The sequence below is a fragment of the Lipotes vexillifer genome, unplaced genomic scaffold (genome assembly GCF_000442215.2).
Source record: "Lipotes vexillifer unplaced genomic scaffold, Lipotes_vexillifer_v1.1 scaffold914, whole genome shotgun sequence".
Taxonomy (NCBI): domain Eukaryota; kingdom Metazoa; phylum Chordata; class Mammalia; order Artiodactyla; family Lipotidae; genus Lipotes; species Lipotes vexillifer.
The window spans coordinates 2,882,967-2,910,114 of record NW_006780388.1 but is presented as its reverse complement, the minus strand read 5'-3'; the positions used below and the strand labels follow the sequence as shown (position 1 = coordinate 2,910,114).

Below are 27,148 nucleotides of genomic sequence, written 5' to 3'. Positions count from 1 at the left end.
TTAAATATTTCCTTGTCCAGACAAGTTCCTACTTGCCTCGATAGGATCTGCGAGCTTACAGGAGAGCACACTCACTCTCAGTCCACCCCTTGCTCTATGAGATAAAAAAAACTGCAGAGAGAAAAAGAGAGTTAGTTTCTAAAGTCACCTGGTATACAATGCTGAAAACCAACGACCACAAATAGAGAACAGCAATGAGTTTTCTTTACAGATATGAACAAAAACTTCAATTAAAGCTGTAAGACAATGGAAAGAGTTCCAGTCTCAGGCAGAGTTGGGAGAAAAATTATAGATCTGGCTTCTGACAGTAATTTTGTAAAAATCCACATCAATTTTTCATGACCTTTTTCTCAGGTAGGAAAGTTGGCGCTTCAAATCCAACATGTAGAAAAAAGGGCTTAAAGTGTGTTCAAACAACCAATTGTGACAGACGTGAACCCGCAGCAGTAACGTGACCTGTTAGCACAACGATATCATGATGCAGTTGATTAATAATGATGTCTCACTCTTTACAATTTACAAAGCACTCTCACCAACATTTTATTTAGTATAGAGTAGAAGGACACATCAGCTAGGCACTTTAATTTCCTTCATTAATTAATGAATTGAATTAAATCTTTGACATGTATTCATTTTATTTTGTATGAGTCAATTTAACCTTTTTGAAAATTATACTTTAACATTAATATCAGATCTTACAAGGATCTGTGATACTAATATCACTATGTGTTTTAAAACACTGAAATGAATAACTCACTTTGAAATCCCTCCAAATGAACCACTTTAAGTAGCCATTATTTTTAATTGAAATATGATAAATATACAAAATGTCCTATATGGAAATCCTTTGTTTTTATCTTATTAGCAGAGCAATGTAAGTTCTTATTTTTTAAATTACATGTTCTGTTTTAACTGATTTATAACAATTGAAATTGTATTTGAGGCTCACAATCTTTATCACATTTTGTGATATAACCACTACCTGCTTGAAATCTTTGTTAAATCTGACAAATATCTTTTTAACATATTCTTCGGAAAGGTACAATATCCATTTACTTGAGAGCAATTTGTTGCTATATTTGAATCAAGTTTGGGAAACTATAAATAAGTTACCATGAATTTAAATTGATCAAACTCAGAGCAACTGGTACCTCCTGTTTGGAGGGAAACCACAAAGTTGGACAAGGATCTGAGTATATGCTGATTTGGGTATAGACATTATACAGTATTTAGGTGGATTCATGCAAATGGTGAATGAGATGCAGTATATTACTGTAATTTTCCCCCTTTGGCATAGTAATGAAGAGGCCTCAAACTGAGGTCCTAGAAATATTGTTGAGGCCATTGGTGACTCCATGTCTGTAATCTATTCAGATATACTTGAGGCTGCAAGGAAAGGAAGCCACAGGAAAATGGGAAAACCTGCTTACGAGGCTGAGATGGAGCAGACCCAGTGTTCTCAAAGACTCTTTCAGGGTATCCATGAGATCAAAGCTATCTTCATAATAATATGAAAATGCTCTTTGCCTTTCTTACTCTCATTCTTTCACCAGAGTGCACTGTAGTTTTCGAGAGGCTACATGACATGAGATGATATCATTGTTCTAACTGCTAAAAGAATGTGTGCTCATGAATACATTTAATATTTTTCTCAATGTTAAGTTCTAGTATAATAAATGTTGACAGATATAACTCACTTAAGAGCTCAAAAAATTTTAAGAGTATAAAAGAGGAAATATCTGAAATAATGTAGACTGTAGCCCTATCTCACCTGTGACCTGGGGCAAGAAGCAACATTTCTTGGTCCTATTTTCCTCATTTGCAAAACAAGGGGAGTTTGTCCCACTGCCCATTTTACACTTTTAACACTAAGGTTCTGTGGCCTTCCAACACTGAAGTGTTGCTATTGCTGCGGGAGTCTGCTCTGATCAGAGTTGTAGGAGCACAGAATTTTAGAGGCTTAGAGAAGTTAATTAACCTCCCCAGGGTCACATAGGCTGAGGAATGGTGGGACTGGGAGACAAACCCAAGTCTGTCTCACCGCAGCATTTAACTTGCTATTGAATACTGCTCACTGAAGTGAGGAGCATCACACATGGGGGCGGGCGGGACCCAGCTTTGACTCTAAAGCCCAGTTCCTAGCCTTGGAGTTAACATTAACGGAGTTAATATTTTCTTTGTTGGTCTTTTTATTTTGTATCATTTATAACTCCTTTATACTATATGAAAAAAGCTGATTACTTCCACTGTTTCTATGGTAGCCAAATCCTTCTGCACATCTGGGAACTGGGCATTATTAAAAATAACAAATTCCTGGGCTTCCCTGGTGGCGCAGTGGTTAAGAATCTGCCTGCCAGTGCAGGGGACATGGGTTCGAGTCCTGGTCTGGGAGGATCCCACATGCCGCGGAGCAACTAAGCCCGTGCGCCACAACTACTAAGCCCACGTGCCACAACTACTGAAGCCTGCGCACCGAGAGCCCGTGCTCTGCAACAAGAGAAGCCACTGCAATGAGAAGCCCATGTACTGCAACAAAGAGTAGCCCCCGCTCGCTGCAACTAGAGAAAGCCTGCATGCAGCAACGAAGACCCAATGCAGCCAAAAATAAATAAAAATAAAAATAAATAAGTTTATTAAAAATATAACAAATTCCCTAATTTATTACATCATACTCCAGGATTTTCTTATTGCTTGAACATATAGAATAACATAGTACTGGGACTTCCCTGGTGGCACAGTTGTTAAGAGTCCGCACTCCCAGTGCAGGGGGCCCGGGTTCAATGTTAAGTTTTAGTACTGGTACTGGTCAGGGAACTAGATCTCACATGCATGCCACAACTAAGAGTTCACATGCCACAACTAAGGAGGCTGCCTGCCACAACTAAAACCTGGCACAACCAAATAAATAAATAAATGTTTAAAAAAAGAATAATATAGTACTATAAAATGCACTAACCTTTAAATAAATTTTGCTTCTTTCCAAAAGAAACTGCCACTTTAATGCTGTTTTCTGTTCATCCGTCATTGCAAGAAACTCATTTACCTGGATAAAAAAATGAAACAAATATTTCCAAAGAATATATAGATAACTCATCTTGACAATAATGTAAAACAAATTTGCTCACTGGAAGTGGAATTTATCCATAGTAATTACAGGTCAATTCTCTTGACGGAGGAGATAAGGCTAGATAGAAAGGCTCTAAACTGAATGTCTGAAGCCAGCCAGGTGGCTCGGCACAGAAAGTCCCCCTTAACAAAGTGGAAACCACTGAGGCTTAATGGTAAACTTCATGAGCGGGTTCTAACAATAAAAAACATCAAACCTAACATCAAGCACACAAGCTAATCTCTGCTGCTGTGCTATGGGGCAGACTGAGGAAGAGCTCATGGCTGACCTTATGCACCTGGGTAGGTGAAATACTGGCAAACCCTCCTCACAGAGGACCCTGCTCAGTGTCTCCAAGGTGTTGTTTTGCCCATTGTCATTTGACTATATAAAATGTCATGTTTATTCTCCACTGTCACCAAGGACGTCTCTTGTTATTCCTAACAGTTAATGTTAGCTAGGATTTTAATATGCAATATGTAATTATTTGTTCATTAAAACAATGTGTGTTTAAGTCAAGATTGATTTTTCCCAGACCTCTTTATTAATGAATTAATTTCTATCAAATGTTCACCAAAATAACCTATATGTTTGGGGAAGCGAATTCAATTTGGAAGTATTTCTAAACATATTTTCCTTTGTATTATTTACCGTGAAGCCCAAAGTCTCCTCAGCAACACTTCCTGTGAGACTACAGGAGTGGAGGGTACCTGTGTGATCAGTAAGATCAATTAGCATATGGAAGCTGCGAAAAACTGATTTAAATTCTGAAGAATCTTTGTTGCAAGTTGTACAAGTGCTGGATGCTTCATTTACAATGTAACCACAGCCTGAACTGAAAAGAAACAAAGACAAGATAGAATGTGAAGGCCCTAAGTGACAAATCTGATCTCTAGCAGAAGAATTATCACTTAGACTTTTAGCCTAAGTCAGCACCTGGAATATTTACAGAGCAAGTAATTACAGAGTGCTCAGTGCTGAGCAGGGTACAAAACAGACCTACAAAATAACAAGCAACAATGCACAGCAATACAACATGCTTTCTATGCAGTCAACCTCATTTTCAGTATTCCTGCTTCAGAAACTGGGACAAGCCAGTCCTCTCAGTTCTGCCTCCTACCTTCCCCCATGCTGGGGTTCTTGCCCAGGATCACTCCCCTACTGGGGCCTTCCTCACTTGCACCCCAACCCCATACCCTCCCTTCTCTGAACAGCTGCACAACTTACACTTCAGCATGGACTTACACCCTATCACATCCTATTCCATGTTATTGCAGGTATGTTTGTTTATCTCCTGGCTCAGAGTTTGAGGGCAGGAATCCTGTCTTGTGCCTAGAAAGCCTGGGTTCCATGAATGCTCACTTGGTCCTGTACTAAGTCCTCTGTACATTCACAGAATAACCCGAGGTTTGGGGAGGTTCACACTCTAAATGCTGCTAGTACTGCTAGTGACACATTCTCCTCTCTTTAAGGGGTAATTCCATGCTCTTCTATATTTTTGAAGCAGTCATTACTTTGCCAATTTGAATAGGCAAAGACTAATTCAAATTTCTCAAGCAGAGGGAATGATCTGAAGATACTGGTTTCTTGTAAGCCACAGATCACTTTTGAATTAAATTTTAGATACTTTTCCTCAGATATCAATATTAAAGATGTAGGAAAAATAAGGGAGACAATAACATTTTTTTTAATTTTTGAAAAATATTTTTCAAAAAATAAACACCTGCCTTACACAACAGCCTCTACATTAGTTTTTTTCAACTTTAACACCAAATCATACAATGTTTTAAAAATCCATAGGTCAATTTCTTGATTGTGGTGGTTTTTCATTTCATACATGATAAAACTATATGAAATTTCACATACACACAATGCATATTAATCTGGGGAAATCTGAATAAGATCAGTGGATTTAATTAATGTCATTACTGTCTATGATGTGATACTATAGTTTTGCAAAATGTTACCATTGGGGGAAACTGGACAAAGTGTACAGTTTATATATTATTTCTTACAGTGCCATGTGAATCTAGAACTATGTCAATAAAAATGTCAATTATAAACCCATAGGAAGGCTTTCACAATAACATTTTAGAATTTTCTTGCCAAGCATTTTTTGGCTAAGACTATTAAATCTACTTGGGTTTACTTTTCTATGCAAGTAGATACTAACTTTGACCTAGGAGAGGTTGGAAATCATATTCTTCATACAGCTGAAATAATTTATTAAAATGCTATTACTTGTATTGCTATAGGATGTGGTCACCAAAATAATTTTCGAATTGTCATAAAACAATAGTTTCTCACCCCAGTTAAAAGTTTCGCCATTATTATATCTTTCTATTTTAGGGTTGCTGAAACACAGTAAATTAAATTTTGCTTTAAAAGGCAATTATAATTTTGAATCTAAATAGTCTGTCAAATGCATAGCCACTTATGCATAATGCATAACCACTATTCAAATGCATAACCACTATTATGTCAAAGAATAGCTTAACTTTTATAGAGTTTAAAATTTATTAACAAGGGGGCTTCCCTGGTGGCACAGTGGTTGAGAGTCCGCCTGCCGATGCAGGGGACACGGGTTTGTGCTGACAGTAAATATAGCCCGTGAGCCAAAACTAGTCTGCCATCTATTTTGGTAAGTACAGTTTATTGGAATACAGCCACGTCCATTTGTTTACATATTAAATAAGGCCAATTTCCTACTACAAAAGCAACGACAGTTGAGCAGTTGCAAACAAGACTGTATAATCCACAAAACCAAAAATATTTACTGTTTAGACCTTTACAGAAACAGTTTGCTGTCCTGACTTAGAGCATTGCCTGGCATAACAATACATGTTAATTATTCCTGTAAAGGAGCTCTTTTTCTAAAACAACCCAGCATCCAGAGTTTATTATTTCTCTTAAATTCTTATTGACAACTTTGTTATTCAGGAAATTCACTATGTACATGCAAATTTTTATGGATTCCACATTAAAAGAGCATTTCTGCAAAATGCCAAACTTGCTGGTAACACTTCTTTTGCTATGGGTGAAAACAAATTTCTGGTGTATTATTTTGTAATTAAAGAGTAGTAATTTCGCACAGCTGGAATAAATATATTTTACATTTGAGTTCTTCATTTATTGAGTCGATTGAGAGCTACCTAGGCTAGTTTGAGCTGTTGGATGTAATGTGGGCTTCCTTTTGACCGGTCTTCTAAACTCAAGATTTATTCATATTAAATAAGGTATTAAAAAGAGAAACTGTCCACTTTCTTGGTGCTGCTATATACAAGACCATTAAACACAGCACTTTTTTTTTTCACTTTTAATAGTTAATGTAAGGGATTGAAGAGGGAATGGAATATATATTTATATTTTAACATTAACTGTTTATATATATATATATATATATATATATATATATTAACAATAACTGTTTTTATTTCTTACAAGAATGAACTTTCTAAAAGTAATTTGGTTGCTTACCATCTATTTCGAACTACTTTTGTAGTTTCATCATCAATGTTCAGTGTAGAAATGTAAGCATAAAGAATTCCATAGATAGGATCAGCTTTTCCTTCATTCTTCAAAGCTTTTACCTTTAATTGTTCAACTGTATAGACATCAACTATTGTATTTACTAAAAAAAAGAAAAGTCATGGAAGTTCTAAATATATTCTAAGAACTCCAAAGGATTATATCCAAATAGAAAAGCTACAAAGCTCAAATGAGAATATGTAGTAGCTTAAGTTATGTAATAGAAAAATTATTATATATGATATATTAAAACTGATTATATAGAAGGACATAAAAGCAAAAAAGGAAAAGAATGAGAAATTAGTCTTAATTAAAATGAATAATTTCTGATCATCAGAAGATTCCATTAAAAGAATGAAAAGGCAAGCCATAGAGTGGGAGATGCTAGCAATCTATAAGGAGATAAAGGATTCATATCCAGAATATCTAAAGGATTCTTAAAAATAAATAAGAAAAAGACAAGTCAACTCAATTTTTTAAATGGTGAAGAGACTATATTTATTTATTTATTTATTTTTGGCTGCACCACGTGGCTTAGTTCCCCACAAGCCACGCCGTGCAGCCGAAAAACAAAACAGAACAAAACAAAACAAAAAGAAAGAAAGGAAACATGTTAAATATCCCCCAGGAAAGCATAACAAAGTTCTTCTTTTACAAGTTAATGTGACTTGCAGCATAACTTATTTCATGCTTAATTCAATTGTTACTCTCTCAAGAGGAATTATTAGGAAGCATTTCACCTCCTAGGATGAAGTTACAAGAACGTGCCTTCAGGGAATGATTGAAGTTTTCCCTCTGCTTTTCGCCATTCTCCTGAGTGTCTAAGCATAAGCCACAGACGGCAAAAAACCACATCCCTTTTTTTTTTTTTGGCCACACCACGAGGCATGTGGGATCTTAGCTCCCCAACCAGAGATAGAACTCACGCCCCCTGCTTTGGAAGCATGGAGTCTTAACCACTGGCCTGCCAGGGAATTCCCAGCATCCCTTTTAAAGTCAAGTTTCAGTCTGGGGTCTGTGAACACATGACATTTTATGCAAAATTCTATGTGTGGGTACAGCTACTTTTCTGGGGAAAGGGTCATAGCTCTCATCAGATTGGCAAAAGGTTATATAAGCCTCCAAAAGTTTTAAACTACCTATTAAAAAGTGGAAGTATAGGGCTTCCCTGGGTGGCGCAGTGGTTAAGAATCTGCCTGCCAATGCAGGGAACACGGGTTTGAGACCTGGTCTGGGAAGATCCCACATGCCGCGGAGCAACTAAGCCCGTGAGCCACAACTACTGAGCCTGCGCGTCTGGAGCCTGTGCTCCAGAACGGGAGAGGCCGCAACAGTAAGAGGCCCGCGCACTGCGAGGAAGAGTGGCCCCCGCTCTCCGCAACTGGAGAAAGCCCTCGCACAGAAACAAAGACCCAACACAGCCAAAAATAAATAAATAAAAAGTGGAAGTGTAGCAGTTACATAATAAGAATACAATATCTTTTACTAAGTAACTTTATAGGCCCAAATTCTGGCCTTTTAAAAATCCAAATAATATTTAAAGATCACTTACAATTTGTGGATTCTTTCAAATAACTGTCAATTTCATCATCCAGAGGATTTGTTTCTTTATTTTCTCTTATAAAATTCAATAGGATGTTAGCTTCTGGTGTATCTTAATTGAAAATGCATAATAAGTAAACAGCAAACTGATTATTTTTTAAATCACTGTAAATGATCCAAAATTATTTTTACCAGTAAAAAGTGAAGACATAAGAATACAATCAAACACAATATTACAAAGCCATTAACAATGTGATGGGGTGCTCCATTAACACAGAGAGATGTACACCAGATATCATGAGTTTCAAGAGCAGCTTACAAAACATTGTCATACAATTCCCTTTCATTTTAAAAAAGATACATGAGCAAAATTATCTGGAAGAATATGTATCAAAGAGATGATTACCTCTTACGAGATGGTGAATTTACAGCTGATCTTTCTTTTCCTTTTTATGCTTTTATGCATTTTTTGAATTTTATATGTATTTCTTTTCTAGTCAGAAAAAAATTTTTAAGGTTGTTTAAAAAGCTTGCTCCAGACTTGCCTGGTGGCGCAGTGGTTAGGAATCTGCCTGCCAATGCAGGGGACATGGGTTTGATCCCTGTTCCAGGAAGATCCCACATGCCGCGGAGCAACTAAAACCGTGTGCTACAACTACTGAGCCTGCTCTCTGGAGTCCGTGAGCCACAACTACTGAGCCCACGTGCCACAGCTACTGAAGCCCATGTGGCTAGAGCCCATGCTCCACAAGAAGAGAAGCCACCGCAATGAGAAGTCTGTGCACCGCAACAAAGAGTAGCCCCCCGCTAGTCACAACTACAGAAAGCCCAATGCAGCCAAAAATAAATAAATTTTTTAAAAGATTCTTATAATTAAAAAAAAAAAAACCTTGCTCCTCGGGACTTCCCTGGTGGCCCAGTGGCTAAGAATCTGCCTTCCAATGCAGGGGATGTGGGTTTGATCCCTGGTCAGGGAACTAAGATCCCACATGCCACGGGGCAACTAAGCCCGCGCACCACAACTACTGAGCCCGAGTGCTCTAGAGCCCATGCGACACAACTGGAGAGAAGCCTGCCTGTGTGCTCTGGAGTCCGCGCACCACAATTAGAGAGTCTGTATGCCACAACTAGAGAGCTTGTGTGCTCTGGAGCTGTGCGCCACAACTAGAAAGAAGCCTGCGTGCTGCAACTAAAGACCCCACATGCCACAACGAAGACCCGAAGCAGCCAAATAAATAAATTACTTAAAAAAAAACAAACTTGCTCCTCAATTTGGGACATGAGTATCCTCAGGAATAGTGAGATAATGTGCCAGAAGGCACGAATCTGATTTTGAAGAGGGGCTCTCTAACTCTGACACCCTTCAACTCCAAGCCCCAACCTCTAACACCTGCTCGTCTTCAGCCCTCCCTCACCATCTCCAACATTCTGCAAACCGTCCTGCCTATGCTTGGACCCCCTGACTCCCCTGGACAGAGTCAGGGTTTCTTCCTCCTCGTCCTGTTGTACCACAAGTCTTATCACTGTTGGTTCTTTCTCAGAACTAGACTGGAATCCCAGACAGGGGTTTTGCCCTTTCACTTCTGTACTTCAGTTATAGTGACTATCCTTCCATCCATCTGAGCATCCATCCACTCATGTACTTCCTTGTTCCAGAAAGTGTTAAAGTTACCTCAGTAGTTGTCAAATAAAAGGCATTCACTAAATATCTGTAAATTAATGAGCATCCTGGGACAGAAGCTGGTAGGAAGGGTGGGGTGTAGGCACTGCTGTCAAGAGCTCTAAGGACAACAGGGTCATCCCAGACTGTCTGTGGGGGGACAGAAATTCTTCCTTCCCCATCTGATGAACTCTCTCGGGGCAGGAAGCCTGGACATGATGGCTAGGATGAAAGCTCAAACCATTTAGAGGTTCTTAACTTCTATGTGGCATGTGTAGCCCAGGAAATTAGAAATAAGACTGATTTAAATAAGCATATTGAAATTCACACACCGTTATACATATTCTCCTTTATATTTGTCTCCTTGAGAAATAAGGCATTTATTCTAATGATGTTAGCATTGCTCAAAACACTTTGACATTTCCCCTGTGAACCTGTTTTCAGAGCCAAACGCACAACATCCTTCAAATCTGTCTCATTAACTTAGTCTTGAGGTTTTGATACGATTAATACTGTCAAGCTTGATAACCTTTTCCACCAGACAAATCCAACTGTCTTTTAGAAATTTTCCCAGACCAAATTTACCCTTAGAGGATGAAGATTTTCTATCATTGATGTTATTAAATATACTAAAAATAGTCTATTAGTATTAATAAAATATTAAAAATAAGAAACCATAGTACCCTCCTCAAAAGAAAAAAAAAAGTAATTGAAGAGTGACATTATTGCCCTGTGGTAAGAACAGACCAGGGTTGTGTCCCCATTAATTTACAACAAAGAAGCCAGAGCAATCCTTTTAGAACTTAGATAATGTCACTGCCCTGCTCCCCCTTTCCTACAAAGTAAAAGCCAGCATTCTTTTATCAGTAAGTCCTTCTCAATTGCCTCCATTTCTTCTCTGACCTCCACTCCTCCTCCTGCCCTGCTCTATCAGATCCAGCCACACTGGCCTCAGAGACTTTGCACTGGCTGGTCCCTCTGCCTGGTGTGCTCTTTTCCCATGGTTAACCCCCTCACTGCCTCACCACATCTTTGCTCAAATGTTGCCCTCCCAGTGAGGCCTACCTGACCACCCTATGTAAACAGCAACCTGCCCTACACACACCATGGCATTCTAGACCCTCCGGACCCTGTTCCTCTTTTATTTCTCAAGCATTTCATAATTCATGGATGTGTTATCTTTATTGTTCATTCTCTGTCTCCCCCCTGCTAGGACGTGAGCTCTGTGAGAGGAGAGATATTTGTGTTTTGTCACTGGACCCAGAACAGTGCCCAGCACAGAGCATGTGCACAGTAGACGAGAGCTCAACAAGAACAAATCAATGAGTGTTGTATCACCTCCCATGATACTGCTTTTAAGGAGACAACATTCCTGCAGTAGATGAGCAAGATCCAACATACTTATATTTAAAAAGTCTTGTTATCTTATATCATATCTCATAGTAATTTTACTTTTAAAAATTCTGGTAAGTTTGGTCAAAGACAAAATTGCTTTATAGTTCTCAGTCACTATTAATGCTTCATTATTGACCAGTAGAGTGAACTTATATTTAAAATGATACCTACTATATTTATATCTTCTTGAGATTTTGAAGGATTATTCACTTCTGGGAATTCTGTACTCTTCTGCAGTGTTGGGCTGATCTTTCTATCTGCACTACAAAGCACTCTAAGGATGCTTAAGGGCACCAACCCCTCATCTCCCCAAACCTGCTTCCCTGATTTCATGCTGGAACACCTTTAACCCTTTAACAACCACTAACAATTATGAACTAATGATACTATATATATGTTCTCCACTCTCTAGTGCTGTTACCTGAATGCAGTAAAATTAAATTTATTTTTTAAATAGTCAATAATTCAGGTTATCCAATCAATAGCAATGAGCTCTCAAAATCATCACAAGGGATGATGCTTTAAAAATGAGTCTGGGGCTTCCCTGGTGGCAGAGTGGTTGAGAATCTGCCTGCCAATGCAGGGGATACGGGTTTGAGCCCTGGTCTGGGAAGATCCCACATGCCGCGGAGCAACTGGGCCTGTGAGCCACAACTACTGAGCCTGTGCATCTGGAGCCTGTGCTCCGCAACAAGAGAGGCCACGACAGTGAGAGGCCCGCGCACTGCGATGATGAGTGGCCCCTGCTTGCCACAACTAGAGAAAACCCTCGCACAGAAACGAAGACCCAACACAGCCAAAAATAAATAAATAAATAAATTTATTTTTTTAAAAAAAGATTCTGGTTTTTCACATTTCTTTTGTAAAGATATCAAAGATAGAGCTCATTGTAAGTTTTTCAAAGTCATATGAAGCAGTTTTTCACTTTTAATTCAAATGAAATCCAAGCTTCATTCTTAAACACACTGCACAAATATTAGAATACATGATGTAGACATTTCCAAAGGGATAAAAAATTTCAGATAGCTTTTTACCTGGATTAGTTGTAATAATGGTTTTTGAGATTACAGTTGCTGTCATGCAGTTCCGAAATTTGTCAAAACTTATTCTTACATCTGAGGCAAATACTACTGTTTGGGAAAAAAGCCATTTTAAAATTATTACACAGGGGGATAAAAAAATGACAAATATTGAACACAATCATTGAAGTATTATACCTGTTTCTCGTGGCACCCAGCTCTGTGCAAGTAGAATAGATTCATTATCCCAACTGCATGTGTTAAAAAAGAAGTGATAAAAATCAAATACATTAGAAAAAAACTGGCAGTGACCACATTATTTACCAGAAAAAGGATGTCTTAATGGATGAGGTTAATAATCCCCCATACGGTCCAAGGCACAGTTAAGGATTTTGGCTTCTCCTGCATTTGGCAGGGCTACACTGCCTATTTCACAGAAAATTTAACACCTATGAAAATCATTCCTTTCAGCACCATTCATCTCTAACAACTTCTGCTCCTTCAATTCCTTCTCTTCCTATCACCCAGGTCACTCCAGGCTAGTTAGAACTGAGTGACTACAAGTTTAAAAATTTTGAAGTCACTCTTTTGTGCCATTAAAGGAGGGCCCCCACAATGGATAAACTGCTCAGGGGACTTGATAGGTTGAAGCCCTGTTTCAAATTAAATGCTTTCTTTGGTACCCAGGCATCTGGAGTCTAAACAATACCATGTTATACCCTGTGATGCTTCAGGATGTAGCCCTGCCCCACATCTGACACACTGGGAGCCCCATAGAACCCAGCCTGTGACAATGCTTGCTTTTCTACCATCTTTCCATGGCTTGGCTCCAGGGTACCACCCAAGGAATCACAGAAAGTCTGGCTTGTTCTTTATCAATGAGACTTAGTAAATGACGATTTGTTACAAAACAGAGTACAATAATAAACAAGTTACAGTAGAGTCCATCTATGAAATCCCATGCCATCTAAAGATCTCATTTTAAGGTAATCATAGACTGTAATGACTCAACATACAAGAGAAAGGTTTATTTTTTAAATATCATTTCTATATCATTACTCCTCTCCTGATATGAAATCCATCATCTCCTGATGAAATTAAAATGTCTGACTTGGTGATAATAGCACAGATTTCACCGTTTGGAACAGATGTGGGAAGTTACCATATCATTGCAAAAGAAGGCTCTGTCTCATCATAGAGTTTAACTTCACACCTCTGGCCTTTTCTTCGGTCTGAAGTTGTAAAGTATTTTGGCTCTCCAACCTTAGAAATTGAAGAAAATCATTATTTTTCTTCCCCTAGAGTTGTAGAGGTACTTAAATATTTGTTGATGGAAATACACAAATGTTTACCTTTTAAACAACAAATTAGAAATATCAAAATAGCTAGAATCACTAAATATATTTGATGATTTAACAGCATCTTTTATCTCTGAACTAGGTGTATTTAAGTTGTAAGTCACACACTTTGATTGAAGAGAGATACAGATATGTGTGCTTTAAGTCAAGACTGTGGGATCTTTTCACCATGTCAGAACAAATGCTCCATGACAAGTCCCTGGGTGGCATCTATGTGGACTCAGTGAAGGTAGAAAGTACATTTTCAATATCTATGTATCCCCATGGCTTAGCGCAGGGCCTGGCACAGAGTTCATGTGACTGGATGAATTCATCTCTCTGGGCCTGTGTCCTCATGTTACTAGCCCAGGTATGGATATTGATACCCCCTTTGCTGCCTTCCTAGGGACAAGCTGGTGAGAATCGAATGAGGGATACATGGGAATGTGCTTTGATATACCGTCTGATTCAGTCCACACTGTGGTGTAAGAGGATCATGGAGGTACAGGTGAACTCAGGGGCCCTTCTGTGCCCTCAGGGAGTTCTCAATGGAACAGCAGCACCTCTGATGGTCACACAGCAATGGCCCAAGCATGGACAGTCAGCTGCCCCCTATGCCACTGTCACCCATGCATCTATTGTCAGGGCTGAGCTCCTTGGGAAGGAGCTGAAGAAAGAGTCACAGCTGCCTGCAGAAGAGAGCATCTAGAAAGAAAGTCAGAGGAAAGGACAGCCAGAGTATGAGAGAGGCCTACCATATCACAGCATGCAAGAAAACTGTATGAAAAGGAGTTTTAAAGTGAAGAGACCTAAGTAGAGGCGAGAAGGAAGAAAACAGGTTAAATAAAAACGTAAAGATAAGGAAATGTAAGAGGGATGGAAGCAAAATGGGAGAAAAAAGGCATGAAAATAAAAGAAATAATATAATCCTATGAAAGGTGGTACCAGACTCAAGGGGTGGAGGCAGGAAGGGGGACATGGAAAAAGCTGTTGTAGGTTTTATATTCATACTGAGTTTTAGAAAATCCTTACTACATTGTGATATAATGGCATTATATGGAATTTCAGGGAAATTGAGAGATCATATCCTGCCTTTAAGTAAGATTGAACCGAAGTTGCCCAGAAATGAATTTTTCCCATTTTTCAAGACTGTCATATCGGGTGTTTATTCCTCCATCCTGAATGATACTGAGTGTTCACTGTGTGGCAGGCACTGTGCTGGGCTGGGCTGGGCTGGGTTGGGGAACAATGCAGGCAGGCCTCTGTTGGCCTGTCATGGGGATAGTCGACACTCAGTCATTTAATATGGAAATGCAATTAGCAATTACTTACAACATTAACTATAAGTACCTAAATCTATTTCCTGTTTTTTTGTCTTCTGATTATCATCATTCTGTATATTGAGAAATTCTTCTTGCCCCTTTATTTATGTACTTTATTTTGTGAAAATTTGCTCCCTGACAAGTGATTCTAATCTGTCCAATGGAGTTCAAAACTTGCTGCAGTAATTGGGTAAGAGGGAGTTGTGGAAGCAAAGGATGGTGAGACATTCCCCGGCACCCCATGGAGTGTCGTTCTGCCCTGGTTTTCAGCACCTGATGCTATGCATTAGCTCACAGGGCCCCTACTGCAGCACCGTGGGTTTCTCACTCTCTCCCCCAACTCAGGACAGCTCTGAGAACACGCACTGAATTGATTCCTTGATTTATTCAACTTAAGCCCCTTTGAAGAACTTCCTGGAGATCTTAAAGTCAATGAATTTACCCTTTCTATTTGTGCCTTTTGTTTAACTCAAGTATGAAAAGCTCTCATATAGTTAGCGGATCATTTATGACTGAGTACTGCATTTAACATTCAAATACAATTTTATTTTGCTACTCATTCACAGGTAAAATGCTGCTTTCCCTTTAATGAGAAGTGTTATTTTCTAAATTCAACGGAGGATGCATCAAGATACAGAGGAAATTTTACTCCAGTTCATTATTACTTTCCAAACACAAATAAAATAATAGAACTCCCCCCACCAAATTGAACTTGGCTTTGTTGGGGTTTTAACTTACCGACCTCACAGCTGCAAGGACATTAATAATTCTCCCATCAAGACTGTGTCCGTTTGCAACAATGTCACCCAATGAATAATAATCACAAGACTCTTTAACAGGTAAGTATATCAAAGAAAGTAGCTTGGCATCCACTTCATAACTGGAACAAACTTTTACCATTGAGTGATTCTCACTGAGCAATAGTTTATAATCGCTAAATTGTAAAAATACACACCAAAAGTTAATATCAAATGATTTTCTAATAGAAAAATACTTCAAAGTTCACAGTTAAACTCTGGTTGTAACTTAAACTATATTTTAAAAATTATATTAAGAAGATTTATACTTTTCACTCTTAGAAACATTGAAAAGCTTTGTAAAATATTTTTTGTCTAAAATGTATTTTCATTAAGAAAATGTTTTAAAGACCAACTGTGTCTGAGTGTTAAGCACACTAATAGTCTGATCTTGCACAATACTGAGTTTCAGTTTCTTTCTCTGTAAAAAAAAAAAGGGTGTAAAAGCACTCTAAAACATTGTGGGGGTGGGGGGAGGGTGATTTCCACCTCTATGACACTGACTGCCCTGCCTATGTGCTTCCCTTACCTCTGTGGTGCTCTGTAGGAACAGATGCACAATATTTACACACTGGAGGTGCTCTTCCCCTTCCAGCCAATCAACTTCCAAGTGTCCTCCATGGAGCATCTTTCTAGTCCTCTAATCCAGAGCCTCCCCCGCCCCCCCCTCCCCCTGCTACTGCTTTAGGTGTTTCCCTCATCACTTCTCACCCAAACTACTGCTTGCCTCCTAAGCTTTGTTCCCCTACTGTCCGTCCTCAGGTAGCCAAACTGATCTTCCTAAACCACGAATATGAATATATTTCCCAGCTCAAAAGATCTTCTGGGCTAGCCATCACCAAAGCATGAAGTTGGTACAACAAGCAAAGCTGTCTGTGAAGTGTCTCTGCTTGTCTCTCGAGCTTCTCCTCCTGCTGTTCCCCTGCCTATATTCCAGCCACATCATATTCCTAGGCTATGAAACTGCCGTTTTAGAGAAGAACATAGTCAAACATCAACAGTTTCATAAGGTTTAAACTACTATTAACTGTTCTGGAAAAGGCCAGGAGGTTTCATGTTTGTTCCCTCTGCCAAGGATGCTCTTCCCTCCCTCCATTCATGTGTTCATTCCATAAACACTTACTGAGAGCCTATTATGTGCCAGACCTTAGTCTAGGCACAGAGGGTACAGTGGTGAGGAAGACACACAAGACCTATGATCTCACGGAGTTTACATGCGTGAGAGGGAGACAGATAAGAACAATTAATCAAATAATCCCAGATTGTGATCAGGGTTATGATGGTACACATACCCTGTGTACAGGACGAAGTCCTAGTAATGCAGACTGGAAGGGCTACTACAGACAGAGTAGGTGGGGGAAGATCTAAGGAGGTGACATTTAAGCTGACACTTCAGTGAGAAGAGCAAATAATATTGTTCTTTGCAGAGGGAAGTGAACATGCAATGCTGTTAGTGCAGAATGAGGCCAGGACGTTCATAAAGTGGAGGACTCTTCATGTGGCTGCAGAGAAATGAGACCTATAAGATGAGGTCAGAAAAATGGGTGCAGGTGCACGTGTAGTAGAGACTTTTGTGCCCACCCAGAGCTCTTTACCAGCTACTCCCTTCTCTCTCGAGATTTGCCCTCAGCCAGAAATACCTTTAAGCCTTCCCTCCTCTGCAGGAATAGGGGGTGGACTTCAACCAATAACTTGTAAATACAGGGTACAAAAGCCCAGGCCTCTTTCTTTAGGGTGGTACCACTTTGAGGTGCCACTCATGCTCCAGAGCTCCCATCTGGGTCAGGATGAGACTGGGCTCCTGCTGACCCTGCCTCTTTGCTCACCTTCCCCCCAGTGCTATCCTTAAGGCTGCTTCTAAGGGCTCTCCCTCAACAAATCATCTGCACAAAAATCCTCCTCTGGGCTCTGCTTCCAGGTAACCTGAACTAAGATAGTAAGGCATGTGAAGAGAGTTAGAAATTGAGATGAAAAAATGGATATATGACTTCCATGATTTACCTTTTCACTGTTCAGCTTTAATGTGACTAGAGTCAGATTTTTGTAATCTAAGAATGAGAATCAAAGTACTAAAAACAAAGCCATTTTTTATGTGATCCTATGTCAAAGTAAATTATTTCATAATCAAAGATAAATATTATGAAGCAGAATTAAACTCCTAATTTTCAAACTGAAGTATACACCTTTAATAAGCTCTCTGTTAATCTGACATGTAAAAACTTATTAGTAATAATCATTCTGGCATAAACTTATTAGTAATAATCATCCTGGCATAAAGTAATAATCATTCTGACCTCTGTGCTAGATTTACCTAGGAGTTGCAGGGCTGAACTTTTCTTCTCTTTCTAATTCCTTTCTTTGGATCAGGGGATTTTCAATTATCACTAAAACAGAGGGGAAAATATGATGCTGTTACAAAAAAGTAACAGGATAAGTTTAAAAAATGAGTGTACATAACAACGAACATTACAATGTTATTTCTAATTTTGAGTTGGTGTTATGTATCCTTCACAATCATTTTCTTTTGGCACTGTGAGCAACAGAATCCTGGGGTATGATCAATCAATTTGATCTCAGATGACATTTCTTATACTTTGTGTTTAAATCCCAACATATGATCCACATTAATATTACTTTATTGAATAGTTACACTGAACATTTGATTTGGTTAAAACATGCCCTTCTATAAAATAAATTGATCTTCACCCAATTCACAGCTGTCCTCAAAAATAATAGTGGTAGTTAGAAAGAGCAATGCAAAATCTGGGTCCTGATTTGAGTCCCACAACTTATCAGCTTTATGACTTAACATTTTAGGGTTTTCATTTCCTATTGTCTATGTTAGACTTTTTCGTGCTCTATTTTGCTAATTCCTCACACAACCATCCCTCATTATTATCCCTTTTTCCAAATGAAGAAATTGAAGTTCACAGAGGTTAAATAACTTTCTTGAGGTATTAAATCTAGAAAGTAGTAGAGTTGGAATTAGAACTGTTCTATTTGTAATTCTAATTTAAAAATCTGTAATCTTTTCATTCTACCACACCAAAATCTTATTTACTTCTATAAGCATCATCAGATTTACACCTTTAAAATCCCTTATCTCATTCATCCTCACAACAGCCATCAACACGGAACACAGGTTAATACCAAAATATATCTTTAGCTCTAGGTAACTAATGTTCTGGCATTCATCCAAGAAATGTTTTGCTTGTAGGGGGAGTAGGGCATGGACTTCAGCCAATAACTTGTAAATACAGGGTACAAAATCCCAGGCCTCTTTCTTTAGGGTGGTACCACTTTGAGGTGCCACTCATGCTCCAGAGCTCCCATCTGGGTCAGGATGAGACTGGGCTCCTGCTGACCCTGCCTCTTTGCTCACCTTCCCCCCAATGCTATCCTTACAGGCTGCTTCTAAGGGCCTGTAAAGTTTTTGCAAAGTTTGCAAAGTTTTTTGCCTTCATAGTTCATATGTTCAACTACCTTATTATTCAGTTAGAGAGATACTATATGTAATCCTGAAAGTTAATAATATGATTGGGTACTGAGTAACTAGTATGGGTACTAGGCTGCTTGATACTGCAGGGTTGGAGAGGAGTAGTTTAATTGTCCGTGTTACCCTTTCCCTTCTTTTTTCTACCATGAAAGAGAGCTGGTATACATGCTTTCTTGTTTCTTGTATGAGGCTAGAGCTGTCATCTATTGAGTGACGAAGTTCTACACTTTATAACAGGCACACTATCTCATTTAACATTCACAAGAATCTATAGGGTGTTAATTCATAGTTGAGACCCAACAAGATTAAGAAATTTTCTCAAAGCCACAATGAAATAAATGTTGGTACTTGGAATTGAATCCAGATCTACCTGTTCTCAAAGTCTTGTTCTTTTCAATATACTACACTGTACCATCAGAGGGCTATTGGGGTGGGTAGATGATATGAAAGATTTGGTATTTTAGGCTGAAGGTTTCTTAAAATCCATTAAAAATTCAAATATCTTTTATCAAAATCTATTTAGCATCCCTATTATAATTTTACAGAAAGATAAATGATTAGAGCCACAAGAGGGACTGATGCAAAGTGAAATAGAAATAAACCAAAGATCATAGAGCTACTTAGTAAAATATGTGATTATCATGTTTGTATGTTTCAATTAAATGCTGAATGCCTTGTGTTGTACTCAACACTTGACTTTTTTCTGGTAAGGTTCTTGAGAATAAGAATTGTGTCTCATTTCATTTTGACTCCCTCAGTGTAGTTATCACAAACATATCATGGAAATAATACTGTAAAAGAAACAGTTTAAGAATCAATGCCAACTTACCACACTCCCCAACACGAAAGCTGTCAGAAAGTGATCTGATGTAATCTTCCTTGCCCCACGATGTTGCATTTACAAAATGGGTTGTTGAATCACGAATGGTGAAACTGAAAGTATACCTTTCTGATCCAATATCTAAGGGAAAACCAATGCTTTTATTTTTCAAATGAAAAGTTTTATTTTAATTTTGAACAAATATGATTATTTGATGCTAAAAACACTCAAACACATGGTGTAAAATATTATTTCAGATATAAATTATATAAGTTATGCTTTTATGAATTCTAAGCTGCCAAGGTAGATAACTCACCTCACTGTTACCCCTATGTTCCCTTTCCCCAGTTATCTGTATATTTGGAGGGAAATGACATGTAGGCTTGAACCATCCAGATATTAGCTTAGAGTCTCCATTTCTCTCTTACTGTTGTTTTAACCTAAGTCGTAATTCAGATCTAAATTATTTCAAAACAAATAAATGTGTGCTGCTAAAAGATACCACTAGGGGTCAGCAAGTACTTTTTTTCCAAAATAAAATTTCTTTATTGTTTTGCTAATTTAAAAAGTAATACAGGGCTTCCCTGGTGGCGCAGTGGTTGAGAGTCCGCCTGCCGATACAGGGAACACGGATTCGTGCCCCGGTCCGGGAAGATCCCACATGCCGCAGAGTGGCTGGGCCCGTGAGCCTTGTATGGAAACAAAAGACCCTGAATAGCCAAACTAATCTTGAGAAAGAAAAATGGAGCTGGAGGGATCAGGCTCCCTGACCTCAGACTATACTACAAAGCTACAGTAATCAAGACAGTATGGTACTGGCACAAAAACAGAAATATAGATCAATGGAACAGGATAGAAACCCAGAAATAAGCCCACGCACCTCTGGTTACCTAATCTATGACAAAGGAGGCAAGAATCTACAATGGAGAAAAGACAGTCTCTTCAATAAGTGGTGCTGGGAAAACTGGACAGCTCCATGTAAAAGAATGAAATTAGGACACTCAAAATACACAAAAATAAATTCAAAACGGATTAAAGACCTAAATGTAAGGCCAGACACGATTAAGCTCTTAAAGGAAAACATAGGCAGACTCTTTCACATAAATTGTGTCAATATTTTATTGGATCCATTCCTAAAACAAAGGCAATAAAAGCAAAAATAAACAAATGGAACCTAATTAAACCTAAACGCTTTTGCACAGCAAAGGAAACCATCAACAAAATGAAAAGACAAACTACTGAATGGGAGAAAATATTTGCAAATGATATAAACAATAAGGGGTTAATATCCAACATACATCAACAGCTCATACAACTCAACATCAAAAAAACTAACAACCCAAGTTAAAAACTAGGTAGAAGAACTGAATAGACATTCTTCCAAAGATGAAATGCAGATGGCCAACAGGCACATGAAAAGATGTTCAGTATCACTAATTATCAGGGAAATACAAATCAAAACAACAATGAGCTATCACTTCACACCTGTCAGAATGGCTATCGTCAAAAAGAACACAAATGGGCTTCCCTGGTGGCGCAGTGGTTGAGAGTCCGCCTGCCGATGCAAGGGACGCGGGTTCGTGCCCCGGTCCAGGAAGATCCCACATGCCGTGGAGCGGCTTGGCCCGTGAGCCATGGCCGCTGAGCCTGCGCGTCCGGAGCCTGTGCTCCGCAACAGGAGAGGCCACAACAGTGAGAGGCCCGCGTACCGCAAAAAAAAAAAAAAGAACACAAATAACAAATGTTGGCGAGAATGTACAAAGGGAAACTCATACACTGTTGGTGGGAATGTAAATTGGTGCAGCCACTGTGCAAATCAGTATGGATGCATCTAAAAAAACTAAAAATAGAACTACCATATGACCCAGCGATTTCACTTCTGAGAATATATCTGAAAAAAACAAAAACACTAATTTGAAAAGATACATGCACCCCAATGTTCATAGCAGCATTATTTACAATCACCAAGACATGAAAGCAACCTAACTGTCCATCACCAGATGAATTAAGAAGTTGTGATATATATATATATACATATATATATATATACACACACACACATATATATACACAATGAAATTTTTACTCAGCTTTATAAAACAATGAAATGTTACCATTTGCAGCAGCATGGATAGACTTGGAGGGCATTATGCTAAGTGAAATAAGTCAGACAAAAGACAAATACTGTATGATATCATTTATATGTGGAATCTAAAAAATACAACAAACTAGTGAATATAACAAAAAAGCAGAATCACAGATAGTGGTTACCAGTGGGGAGAGGGAAGGAGGGAAGTGGGGAAGGGGGGAATGGGGGAAGGAGAGAGGGGCAATATAGGGGTAGGGGATTAAGAGGTACAAACTTCTAGGTACAAAATAAGCTACAAAGATATACTATACAACACGTGGAATACAGCAAGTATTTTATAATAACTACAATGAAATATAACCTTTAAAATTGTAAATCACTATACTGTATACCTGTAAGTTCTATAATATTATATATCAACTATACTTCAATTTTAAAAGTTTTTAAAAAGTAATACAACCTAACATACAAATGCACATTATAGATATCTACTGAACTGTGATTAGTGCTTACCTTTGGGGTGGGGGCTGGGATGGGAAAAGTTGAGGGTTAAATGAAGAATTTCTCTTTTTGACTCTATGACCTTCTGCACTGCTTGAATTTTTTATGACAGTATATTGATATGTGTAATGTTTTTTAAAGTCAGTAAGCATATCTTCTCCAAAAAAGGAATACTGTACAGACAATTATAAAAAATAGTCAAGGGGCTTCCCTGGTGGCGCAATGGTTGGGAGTCCGCCTGCCGATGCAGGGGATGCGGGATCGTGCCCCAGTCCGGGAAGATCCCACATGCTGTGGAGCGGCTGGGCCCGTGAGCCGTGGCCGCTGGGCCTGCGTGTCCAGAGTCTGTGCTCCGCAGCGGGAGAGGCCACAGCAGTGAGAGGCCCGTGTAATGCAAAAAAAAAAAAAAAAAAAAAAAAAAAAGTCAAACACTACAGAAATGGTGCCCTACTCTCACCATCTAATAGGTGAAAATTTTATTTCATTGCTGTAATTTAAGCAAATATATAAATATTGACCTTTTCTAATTCATATATTTCAAGTTATTCCTTTTACAGCTTAGAAAACAGAGATGCAGGATTTCTCAAACTATTCAAGTGGTAATTCTGATCTAATTAATTATGATGCAGTAAAGAGAAGACAAACGAGTATGGGTGGGAGATGACATCTTTGTTATTTACCTCAAAAATAACAACAGAATATTATAAAAAATAAAATGAAAATAAAGGTACCTATCACTACACCATAAGTCAATTAACACAGCCACAATTAATTGTCTTCTTCTGTCAAAATTACTGGCTGGCTGACTAGAGCTCGGATTCCCTCAGGCTGTTTAGAAGGATTTATACTGTACCTTTTAATAAAAAGCATTGACACTTCAAAAGCTAATAATAGTGAATTGCTACTTTTGGCATTCTATAGTTTATCTCTGCATGTAAACTACAAAAGTTTGAGGGTCAGTTGATTTTAAAAATCTAATTTTAGTCTCAGATTGTGTTTCCATAGTCCTAAAATTCTTGCACAGTTCAAGCAACTCAATAAGAACCACTAAAGCCAAACTTAACTGTATTTTCCACATGTGAAAGATGATTTTTTTCCACTGAATTGTCTGGTTCTTTGAGTAAATACATGGATACTGCTGCCATACTTCTCTCGCTCAACACTGTCAGGACATATCCCTGCTGGAAAACCTTCCTCCTTGTCCCTTTCTGTCTTCTATGAAGATTTACCTGTGTACTTGTATCTCTTAGGCTGATATTGATAGTTAACATGGAGTTCTTACTGTGCCTTACACACCTTTCCATGTATGAGCTCATTTAATTCTCATCCCAGCTTTATTTACCCGGATTTCACAGCTGTACATAGAATAGATCTCAGATGACTCGTGCTGAGCCCAGTCAAACTAGCTCCATGTCCATCCTTTCAGACACTTTGATAACTGAGGATGATGAGACTACATACAACATCTCTCTCTCTTACCTTCCCACTGGGTTTTACACAGTGGAGGTGCTCAATAAGTACTCGTTGATACACATTAATGAGTTGACCAATTTAGCTATTTTAGTACTGTATACACAGCTTTTAAAATTATGTTTTAGAGATATCAAATAAAATCATTAAGAATGATATAAGGCCACACATGTGGCCTTAAATCAAGTACTTTACCATGCAATAAAGAACATGGCTGTTGCTCTTAGGGAGTTAAACAGGCATGAGAAATTTAATCACTTAAATATATTTTGTTGTAGTCATAAGCCACAGTTGATGAAAAATGAAGCAAAGAGTTAAACAGAACTCAGCTTTTTCTGTCTGGAAAGCCTTTGACATCTGTTTTTCTAATAACTATGCCGATTATTTTCTGAAAAACAAAAAGGTTATAGAAGACGAATATTAAACACAGATGGAGATGGTAAATTTAATTTCATGGACTTGTTATATTTTACTGACTCTAACAAACATTTTTAACTAGGAACAATTTAAATGTATTTATTCCAGACAAACATCTAAAACAACTTCATAAATGTTCAGCTCCACAAGGAGTAGTACAAAGTAATAAGACAGTTAACTGATATTACAAATATAATCACTTAATACTTAGTATGTTTCTACTTTATTTTCAATCATTAGGTGGAGCACAGTAACTGCCCTATGCTATCAGTCCTTACTGAATTCATTCAAAGCACATGTATAATGCAATTTAATTTGCCATGGTCTTCAAAGCTTTCTTTTATATAGGGTTTTCTAACAATCCACATAAAATTGCTTAGCTTCTTAATGCAAACATGCTGGACAGTAACATAAATTAGATAGTAACAAAACTTGCATATTGCTGCTAATAAATCTAAGCTCTGAAGTCTTAGATCTTAAACCTTAAAGATACTAACATCTTTAAAATTTTTAATGTTCTCTTCAGTGACTAACAAAGAAAAATTAAGTATTTTTTAAATGCTTTAAGAAATAAAAATAACTACCTTTTTCTGAAAGGGTGAATTTATATCACTAATTCTAGCAACTGATTTTAACCTTGCAATAATCTGTTACATTTAAAATACATTCAAGGACTTCCCTGGTGGTGCAGTGGTTAAGAATCCGCCTGCCAATGCAGGGGACACAGGTTTGAGCCCTGGTCTGGAAAGTTCCCACACGCCAGGGAGCAACTAAGCCATGCACCACAACAAAGTGAGCCTGTGCTCTAGAGCCCGCGTGCCACAACTCCTGAAGCCCGCATGCCTAGAGCCGTGCTCCGCAACAAAGAGAAGCCACCACGGTGAGAAGCCCACGCACTGCAACGGAGAGTAACCCCCACTTGCTGCAGCTAGAGAAAGCCCGCGCACAGAAACAAAGACCCAACGCAGCCAAAATAAATCTGAAAAAAATATAAATAAAATACATTCAAGCTTTTAAGACTACCACATCCTAGCTGAGCTATTAGCTAGTCTTATTACATTTAGACACATTGCTATTCTTTCTTTAAATTCCATATGCATGCAGATCTCACTGAATTTTGTTGGGAAAACAACTAATGGAAATATTGAGTAAAATTTTCTAACTGAAGAGGCAATTAGCAAATAGTTTACCTTTCAAGAAAAACTGTAACATCAATAATTATTTTTAACATTAATAAAGTTTAAATTGCAAATTATCGAAGTTATATGTAAATTTATCCCATTTTAAGAAATCTGATTTGCAAATTCTAAATGTAAACAGCAGACTGCTGGGGGTAGGAAAAGTAAGGCAGTATGATAATTGCTTTACAATGAATTCTTCACCTTATAAGATGATTCCACCTAGATTTCTTTTAAATAATTAACAATCTAGGCATAGTTGACATGACTGATTCCCCCACAATCCCTTCCTCCAAAATGAATTTTCACATAATGATTTCAGAAATATATCTTTTGTGTACCTTTATGTCATAAAAGCAGCATAATAGCAAGTATTTCAGTATATAACTTGGGCAATTTGACTAGAGAATAGATACTGCTGAACGACAATGTTTTAATTTTATAATGCTAAATTTGAGTACTTATTAAATATTTAATTAAAATACAGTACAAGGACTTCCCTGGTGGCGCAGTGGTTAAGAATCCGCCTGCCAGTGCAGTGGACACAGGTTTGATCCCTGATCCGGGAAGATCCCACATTCCGCAGAGCAACTAAGCCCATGCACCGCAACTACTGAGCCTGTGCTCTAGAGCCTGCGAGCTACAACTTCTGAAGCCCGTGTGCCTAGAGCCCGTGCTCTGCAACGACAGAAGCCATCACAATGAGAAGCCCATGCACCACAACAAAGAGTAGCCCCAGCTCACAGCAAGTAGAGAAAGCCTGTGCAGCAACGAAGACCCAATGCAGCCAAAAATAAATAAAGTAAAATATAATACAAGTAAACTTTTGATAATTTTTAACAATCACTAGTCATATCTACAATCTCCTAATCCATAGACAAAAGAAAGACTAATTTTCATTTAGCTGGCATAAATACAAAGAAGTTTAGGAGTGTTTAATATCTAACAATCACTAATGCAGTATCTGTATACTTGTCAATTATACCAGCACATGTTGAAACGAATCAATAATGTTGACATAATGTAATATTACCACCTAAAGTTTCAACAGAGATCAAATGAACCACTACACCGCTGAAACCTACCAGATTAGCCATATTTGGATGCAGGTCTGAAAGTGCAGTAAAGTTCTTTGATGCAATGGAGTTAGCCATTCTTTTATCTGCATATTAGAAAATATAACTTAGATGTATAAATTAAACAACTGAAATAAACCTTGAAAAATTCTAAGACTGAAAAAAGAATTTATTAGGAAAGTACTGGATATTCTACTCATTCTTTGGGAAAACTTTATGTTACAACAATGAAATGCAACTTAGATTCAACCTGTAAAAAGCATGTTTCAAAATGTCCTCTTAAAAGTTTTGAATGATATAGTTAGGTTTAAATTTTTAACTTTCACTTTTCAAAAAAATAATTTAGCAATATTTGAGCACCCTGCAAATTTAGTTTCAGATGAGAAATGATTCAA

General features: G+C 38.1%; 1 protein-coding gene across 2 annotated transcripts; it reads right to left on the bottom strand.

The window, feature by feature from the left end:
• On the bottom strand, nucleotides 1-26,832 carry MEIOB (meiosis specific with OB-fold). Of its 2 annotated transcripts, XM_007453562.1 has the most exons (13): nucleotides 26,763-26,832; nucleotides 24,413-24,470; nucleotides 20,032-20,163; nucleotides 18,018-18,090; nucleotides 15,648-15,843; nucleotides 13,413-13,513; nucleotides 12,449-12,501; nucleotides 12,266-12,361; nucleotides 8,187-8,288; nucleotides 6,584-6,737; nucleotides 3,758-3,941; nucleotides 2,957-3,043; nucleotides 1-111 (listed from the first exon to the last, which is right to left on the bottom strand). In XM_007453562.1, the coding sequence occupies exons 1-13, from the start codon at nucleotides 26,829-26,831 to the stop codon at nucleotides 1-3; spliced, it is 1,416 nt and encodes a 471-aa protein (XP_007453624.1). In that variant the 5' UTR covers nucleotide 26,832. The 2 variants fall into 2 exon arrangements, with proteins under 2 accessions (XP_007453624.1, XP_007453625.1); XM_007453563.1 differs by lacking the exon at nucleotides 2,957-3,043.
• Nucleotides 26,833-27,148: the final 316 nt, after the last annotated feature.